This window comes from Austrofundulus limnaeus, unplaced genomic scaffold (assembly GCF_001266775.1).
Source record: "Austrofundulus limnaeus strain Quisiro unplaced genomic scaffold, Austrofundulus_limnaeus-1.0 Scaffold2343, whole genome shotgun sequence".
Taxonomy (NCBI): domain Eukaryota; kingdom Metazoa; phylum Chordata; class Actinopteri; order Cyprinodontiformes; family Rivulidae; genus Austrofundulus; species Austrofundulus limnaeus.
In genome coordinates this window covers 11,876-20,706 of record NW_013954745.1, presented here as the reverse complement: position 1 = coordinate 20,706, position 8,831 = coordinate 11,876, and the positions used below count along the sequence as shown (strand labels likewise).

Below are 8,831 nucleotides of genomic sequence, written 5' to 3'. Positions count from 1 at the left end.
TGACGTGTTCAATACTTATTTTACCCGCTGTATATACTGTATTTTTAACCTTTATGAGGTTCTACTTAACCTGGATAGTTTGGGGAAACTAAAAATGCACTTTAAGCAAAAGCTTGGATTTAACAAGATAAAACTGTCTGTCTAAAGGTGGTCTACTGCTCCCCTACCTTTGGTGGTGCCCTTTGTAAGTAGTTACCCCTGTACAAAATCTTAATTATTTTGCAATTATTAAGTCAAAAAGCTTTTATGAGTGGAAGCTCCTAATGAGGGTAATTAAACTATAACAATAAGAAGACATCACAACARAAATATTTCGCTTAAATACAAACTAAATTATCTTTATTTCTCTGTTTATCCATTTGTCAAAACGTGGTGAGCAGRTCAGACAGAGAACAAAAATCCACAATCCACTGAAACAAAAATAAAACAGGCTTGTGATTCTTTAAAAACTTTACAGCAAAGAAATGTTCCAACACACCTCAAGCTTTTCCTCTTGCAGACATTGACGTACCTAAAACACACGTTTCTCCAGAACGACACACATTACTGAATGACGCAGCAGCACAGAAATAAGAGCTCATGGGTGAATTATGGCATTCAACCTGTAAGATATGTGAATCAGGAAAAAAAAACCACCTGCAACTGCTGCTAAAAATAAACTGGCTTTAAAAAAAGGCTAAAAATAGGCTCCTACGTGCAAACACATCCCTCTCCTGTTTATAAAACTGGGTCAGGCWGTCAAAAAMAAAAAAAAAGAGGGATGTCTCAGAATTTATCTGTTTCCTGATGTAAATGCAAAACTAACAAAAAAAAAACCTTGTGCCAGAGTGCCTGTGTGAAGCTTGGTGTTTGTGCGTTTCATGTGTTTGTGGCCCTCTGCTGTTCAACCTAAGCTACAACAAAGAAGAGAAAGTAGTAAACATGTTCAGCATGACGCACTCTGATGACTCAGGAACTCCATGTGTCTTTAAAAAAAAGAGACAAAAATTCATCGATTGGTTAAACTAAAGCCAAAGCAAACAAAAACAGTGGAAGTAAAGGATGACCTTTCACCTCCCCTCCTCTCACAGCTTGTGTTTAGTGAAGAGTTCAGCTTAATAAGTACTGTGCAACAAATGTGGTTAGGCTTAAATAAATAAACAACTGAAAAACTTTCAATACTGACTTCTGAGCAGAAGAGAAAAACTGCTTTAGTGGACATGTCGGGGGGGCAGAGTTGTTCAATAGCTGCAGCCAATCAGATCTGTACGGCTGCTGAATGACTCAGGTTTAAAGTCAAAGTGAAATCAGTGCGTTTGTGCTCTCTTAGGCTTCTTATTCTGGTGCTGAATGGCTGCAGTTGGATTATTTCTTCTGCAATGAACAAAATATAAGCTGCTGTAAGGCCAGCATACATGGCAGGAAGTATTTTCTTTTTTTAACAATATAAAGGATGATTTTATGAGGCATAAGTCACATCAAACCAAGGATCATGTCAAATTTGGTCAAAGTGACTTGAGATACATTTTGATACCTGAGCATCCTGATATCATGAGGGATGTGCCTTAATTTGTTTTATTGATCAAGATAATACATTACAATTTGGTCTGAATCCTTTTTTTAGGTTATTGTAATAAGGAAGTTTTGATGACAAAAGTTTGATGAAATAAAATTTGGATATTAAGATTTCCCAGTTGGGAAAAAAAAAAGGTTTTGCTTAATATTTTATTTATTTTTGCTACTGCTTAAAAAATGCTTCAAATTTTTTAAGATTAGGCATTTTCACTAAATGTAATTATTGCAAACGTTTTAATCAAAACATTATATCGGCCCATTTCTCCACATACCACTTTGGGACTTAATCCTCAGTTCAATGTGATAGGTCAAGTTTATTTGCTGTTAAATTAGAAGCTGAGCTGTTTTTACCTCTCAGTCTGTTTAATCTGTGTGTCAAAGTCGAGGCTCGCAGGTCAGATCCAGTCATTGTTGCAATTTTATCTGCTCCACAATTAAATGTAATAGAAACTAGTTTGCTTATCAGTGGCAGACTGAAGGCTGATTTATGCTCTGCAAAACGTTAAGAAACCTGTTCTCAATTAGATGAGACGTTCTTTTTAGCGTGGACAAGCAAAACCACAAGCTCCTCCCCCCAGAAGTCGCCACTCTTGCYTATAGATATTTGGTTCCTTTACTGCGACCAGAATTTTGGAAAATACAGACAGTAAAAGCCATTTTGCATCAAATCTGTCACAAAGAGAGCCTCAACGGTTCCGACAGACGGTGCACGATAACAAGTGAACGTGTCCTGGTCGAGCACGGCCACAGAAAGCCGTGTCGATGCGATGTCACATGATGCAGGGTGCATCCTCCTGCGAGAAAAAAAAAAAAGTTCTACCAGGAGCTTGTGCACTGAAAAAGTCTGTGAGAACAAAATGGCATAATTTTTGTCTTGTAACAAATGTCAACAAGATTTTTAAACGTCTTGCGGAGCCTAAACCAACCTTTAGTCTCGATTGTTTCTTGTTTTGTTTAAAAATCTGAACGTGCTTAGTGCAGACGTCTTGAGGCAGTAAGCCAAAAAATACATAGTTAAATTTGATRGTTTGTTTTTTAAATCAATAACTTACATTTGTTCTGAAAATCTATTTTAAAAAGTAAATAATGTGTCTATATTTAAGGTGACCTGGAATAGTCGCTGATTCGACTATTTGATTCGGAGGACTCTGATTCGGCTATGAACGTCATGGTCGAATGTTGTTTTGTAATCAAGATCGTACCATTCTGACTACARGGGGAGGCCCAAGGTTGCTAAGCATTAGTTGTTACATTGAATGTCTTTGTTTTCATTATTTATAGCCTTTTGTCAAACAAAATCATCCTAATTTCTGGTAGTAAAAAAATGAAATGATGTGTGCGTTTAAACAATAYGCTTCTTCCTTACTTCACWTTAATWAATCACCCACTGCAGTGGTGCAATCCACGAGTGGAGCTGAACARGCTTCAGCATTTGTTGGTGTATTGGCTCATGATGGCTACTAAAAAAAAACTTCCAACATGTGGGAGTATTTTGAAAAAGATAAAGCGGAGGTCCACTGGAATGGTGGCAGAAAAACGAGGAGAGGCACCCGAAATTGTCTAGAGCTGCTAGAAGATTTCACAGCATGCCCTCCACCTCCACGCCATCCGAGAGGATATTTTCTAAGGCGGGTTTCATCGCAAATAAAGCGAGGAGCGCACTTTTCCCGACCAACATGAACAAGTTGGTTTTTCTGGCACACAACTTAAGAAAAATCAGAGGATCACAGGAGCAGTAGAACATGGGCTTTTCGTATGTTATGAAAGTTTTTCTTTTTGCAAATCTTGTTTAATTTTGGGACATTGTAAGCTGGAGTCTGCACGCGTGCGTCTCAGAAAGTTTTTTTTGTTTGTTTTTTAAACCCCTTTATTTGACCCTTACTTTAATTTTATAATTTTTTCGTTATTGGCTAAATGTTTTTATATTTTCAGTCAGGCATATTTTATTTAAAGATATTTTTGACATTTTGCACAGTGTCTGTCGGCTGTTTWGTTTAGCCAACTCATATCCCGACTGAGAAATATTTTAAAGCCACGTTTTGACATATTGTTGTTTTAAAAACACTTTAATTCTTGTTTTATGTGRACTTTTCTGATGTTCGATGTGCGCAGTGATGGTGACCTGGTTTGTTAACGTTATATTTTGTTWCAGTGAATTAATAAATAAAGCAAACATACCATGTTTATTTATTTATCTGAGTGAGTTAGGTTTTTCCTTTGAAACAGAAAAAAAGTCACACTCATGCGTAATGTGRGCATTCCATGAGKCGCGCGGACTCCCCGTTTTACGCGGATGTTTGACACTTCGTACTCGAGCGTACTGACCACCTGACAAATTCTTTAATTTCTRGCAATTTCAGTCATGGTGTCAAGGACGGGAAGGAAGAAATAGTTTGCATTTTAGCTTTAAACAACAAAAGAAAAAAGAAAATAACTATCTTACCCAGGATCTGAGCTATTTCCTCCAACAAATTTGTTGCTCGCTAAAAGTCTTTATATTCCTTCATTGACGCATCATGAAGTTTTCTAATCTCCTCCATGAGACGCTCTTTAAAGTTTGACTCAATTTCATCCACAAATGACACCGATTTTCAACTTTATCTYCTTGGTGTTGCATCCAAAACAGTACTCGCCAACCCGGCGGACATCCGCCTCGGGTCTGCGTAGTTCGCACGGACCTCCGCGGACTGAAGTACGCCTGAGTATGATGAATATGTATGTGGGGGATCCCCGCTTATGGTGCTCTAGGAAAAAAAAAAACATTAGACTATTAGTTGACTAAAGGCAAAATCTGACGAATCAGATTCGACTATGAAAATCCTTAGTTGAAGACGCCTCTAGTCTATATAAATATTTTTTGACTTTTTACATCTGAAAACCAAGGTCAATTATATATTTTATACAATAAATAGTGTTGGAGATTGGCCCTTGGCTAAAACAAAGTTTTGAATTTTGGCCCCTCGTCTTGGCTGGAGCCTGCAGAGTTCTGACTCTGCTGATCAAACCACTCAACAAAACAAGATTAACCCTGAGGTGTTTCTCATGCTGCCTCCCTACCTCCTCACTCCAACTGGAGCAGATAAAATGTCAAATCTATAAACTGCCCCGCCCCCTTCCCATCTGTTCTGTTAATATCAACAACATTYTAGATCCATGTGAGCAACACTAGCTCTTCACACAGAAACACTGAAAATAGCTTTAAAGGAACATCCCAGCCATATTGTAATGGTGTTTTGTGAAAATCCAAACATTTATCTCACCTGTTTGGAAACATGTTCACAGAACTCCACTTTGAGATGACCAGAATATCCCTTTAAAGTACATTCATCTGCTTTACTCACAACATTTTACCTTACAAATAAATGCCAGAAATTTAGCAGTTTGTAAAATAAAAGGTTTCAAACTTTACAAATCTGTGACTCCGATAAATTTGAATTCCATTCATGAAAAATAGTTAAAACTCTAACTTTAAAATGTAAGATTGTGCTTTATCTATAAACATCTTGAAAAGCAGAAAAGAGTTCGGACTGGATGGCTGTGTTTCCACTGAGGCGACTCTTCTGGAATATAAAAATAAAGTCCAAACAAAGCCAGAAAACATTTTTCTCAGACGTCAGAAATGATTTCTATTGTCGGATCGTGACTCTGTAACTTTCCGAGTTTGCACAACCGAACAAGCGCTCCCATGAAACAAGATGRTAACGTGGGCACGGGTGTGTTTATGACCGTGGAATCAGTCCCACTGAAGACAGCAGCTTAGATTAAGAACCAGCGTCTGTTAAAACTTGGGTCTGAAGCAGCACCAGCTGCTGAAACAAGCTGTCCTCCTGTGTTAGAACTCATCGTCTGAACTGAGCAGGAGCGTTTTCTCCGTGTCGCCGCGGGCACCGACCGTACCGTGGCTGCGGGAGGCGGGAGGCGGCGCCCCCTGCTCCAGCGTGGATTGTTGTGTGTACTGCTGGTAGGCCGGGGAGAAGTTGTGGATGGCGTCCTGGACCATGTCCCCGGGGCTCATCGTCTCTTTCAGGCTGCTGGAGATGCTCTTCATCGGGGCGCAGCGGCCTGAGGAGGAGGAGGGACAAGAGGAGACCATCAGTCTGGAATGAGATCTATTAAAGAAAATGTCAATTCATGTAAGAAGGAAAGGGGTAAATAGTGGAAGAATAGGTTTGGAAGGTTTTTATGCACAGAGGAGAAAAATGAGAGAATGGAGGTGGAGAGAAGAATCAGTAAAAAAGGAGAGATTCAGTACAAAGAAGAGCTGGAATAAAGAAAATAAATAAATGGGGGAGGGGTAGTATTTTTATAAAAAGCTGAATTTTGGCCTTCAATTTGTAAAAATCTAAAGGGATGATGTTGGTGACTCAAAACTGAGAAAATTAGCAACATTTTCATTGCTATAATCTGACAGAAAAGTAATGACCTTATAATATGGGTGATTTAATACTTACATGTTGGCATTAAAAAAAACATAACTGATAAAGGAAACTTGAAGTAACAAGATGTTCAAACTAAAACAGCAGGGGGTATAAAGGAGGCAAGGAAAGAAAAAAGTGGTTGGAGYCAGAAAGGAATGCAAGAAATTCTGAAATGTAAAAAACACAATATACTGAATCTAAAGCACAAGAGGTCCTAAAATGAATCAAACGTAGACCATGAGTTTGTGAGACAAATGTATAATGTCACAAGTATTAAACCTACCAAACTGTCCATATGTAGGAAGAGGTCCTTTATGGTGCAGCAGAGAAGAAAACACAGATATGAAGACACAGGAAACAGGAAAATGACGAATGAAAAGTATTTTCAATAGAGAGAGAAAAAGAGGAGACAAAACAAAAGAGGAAATTACAGGAAGAATACTAACGGGAACTAACAGAAATAAAAAGAAGGGGAAAAAAGTGATTTTTTTTTWAAATGGAAAAACAGAATTAAAGCAGTAATGTTTGGCAGGTTGGACAAACCTCGAGCATCGAGACTTTTATCCATGTAGACTTTATAAGTGAAAGCATGCCGCAGGGCCAGCGCCGCGAAAAACATCTCGATGCAGATGATGAAGTTCTGGTACCCGGCTGCAACCGAGCCCTCGCCGACCGTCACCCCRGGCGAGTTGATCCGAGGGATGGCGCCACACTTCTCTAGGATGGCCAGCAACATGCCTGAGCACAATGAGACAGAGCTCACCGAGAGCGCATTCAAAAACAGGATGTAGTACTGTTCAGACTGGAAGCCCGGATAATGTGCAGAAACCGTTCAGTCTCTCTGGAGATCTAAAGAAAATGTTCTCCCATCACARGTTATCACAACGCTTTTAAGATATGATGTCATAGCTCTAAAACAAGGAAGTACCCTCAAAGCAGCTCTACTGTAAAATGTAACAAATTATGTTTATGCTGCTGGAGCGAGACACATGTTAAATCCAGACCTGTTGATTCTCTTACTGTTTAAAGTAAATCACTACGACCAATCACCAAGTGTAAAACATAAGACTGTATCTAAAATTCAGTTAARCAACCACAAAATATCCAAKAAAAGRACGATGCTAATTTAAAGTAATACGAGTAGAAGTTGTGTTAAAWCCCTCTAACAACGTGTGGTGTGAAGGCTCTGTACCCTGCCAGAAGGAGAGGAAGATGATGGACTTGACCACCAGGAACTTGAGCATGGGGCTGTACYGGCTGAGCAGGGCCCTGGTGGCGAAATAGAAGAGGAACAGGGCGTAGAGAGACAAGCTGACTGAGATGTTGTAGATGATGGTCACGTACAGGTATCCACTGGCGACGCTACGGTGAGAAACCAACATGGAGTCAGTCCTGTTTGTCCTGAGTATTTATCGTTACATACACTGGTTAGTGTGAAGGAAGGCACAGGGTGAGCTGGTGGAGAATCACTCACTTGAAGTCTCCATCTTTATATTTGCTGTAGGCCTGCAGGATAACAGTGATGACAGCCATGAGAGGTTTGACCACACAGAACTGCAGCGTGGCCTGCTTACAGAAGCGCAGGAATCCGATGGAGTAGGCCTTTCCTCTCAGACAGCAGGTACCGTACATACAGCTGGACCTGAAAGGGTCAAACCCACAACAATAAAAATAAATAAATAAATAAATAATGCTCAGGATGCTTTAATATGCAGAAGAAGACAACTCAATAAACCTACTCAATGGGTTTCCCTCGGATCTCTGCCATGATGGCGCTCTCTCCTCCCAGGTACTCGTAACACAGACTCAGGAAGTTGTAAATGACAAAAGCTYCAGAGAAACAAGGAGGGAACGGGGTGATCAGACTTTAAACAAACTCCACGTGTGTCACAAAGTTTAACTTGCTGCAAACAAAGCACTGAGGAGAATGTAGTGGTGCTGTGGAGTCAGGGCTTCAGGACAGCGGACACCAAAAACTCTAAAGCCAGYAAGTTCTTTTTAAGATCCCTTTCTTTACAGCTCTGTGTTACAGAGCCCATCGACACATCACACAGCAGCACAGACAGAGTTTGACTGAGGTCGTATTGTGGGTTGTGTGAGGTCAGGTGATTTGTATCGTCACCTGACTGACATGAGACCAACAGCGAGCCTTTACTGCCCACTCTGTTATCATTTGATCAGATCACTGCAGAACGCTCACATGACCTTTGAACACACGCACTTTCATTACATTCTGTTTGGCTGAGTGGATAGATCTTTGCAGCTAARGCACGCAGAGCTTAGATTTATATTTACAGACAATAACTCTGCCGGAAGCAGAGACAAAAAAACAAAAGGCACATCCTGTGCAGCTGGTTGTGTTCAGCAACTGATAAATGCACTACAAAACATACCGTAAYTTCATTATTGTCTTTTTATCCAATCTAAGATATAAAACGTAACCTACAGGCCATGAATCAAACAGAATGTTTGGGAAACTCTAGAGTGGTATATTTTAGGAAAATATTCCTTAAAAACAAAATAAGATCAAATTTATTTATTTATTTTTTTGTWTTACATTAATCTGACTCAAATGTCATGCAAAATAAAAAGTAACACAGAACTATATTTCACAAAGTGAAAGGCAGTGGTGGGCGCAGTTCCCCTAAAGCACTAATAGGGGAATTAATTTCCTGATTAGTGCTTTAGGGCTTTTGCTAATTTTAAAATTTATTAGTGGATTAGCACTTGCTAAATTTATAGGCTAAATTTAGAAGCACTAACTGAGGTCTATAAATGTTCATGGGTTGACCGGGTTATTTTAGTGCTTTAGAATTAGCTTTTGCTAAAACTTTCAGTGTTAGTGCTTTAGAATTAGCT

At 39.4% G+C, this 8,831-nt stretch overlaps 1 protein-coding gene across 1 annotated transcript; it reads right to left on the bottom strand.

Annotated features, from left to right (window-relative positions):
- Nucleotides 1-4,422: 4,422 nt before the first annotated feature.
- LOC106510832 (transmembrane protein 184B) lies at nucleotides 4,423-7,802 on the bottom strand (the record flags this gene model as incomplete). Its single annotated transcript, XM_013999557.1, is given in 5 exon segments — nucleotides 4,423-5,616; nucleotides 6,516-6,710; nucleotides 7,165-7,334; nucleotides 7,447-7,614; nucleotides 7,712-7,802. Coding segments are annotated over 5 exon segments (854 nt in total), but the record flags the coding sequence as incomplete, so codon positions are not given.
- Nucleotides 7,803-8,831: the final 1,029 nt, after the last annotated feature.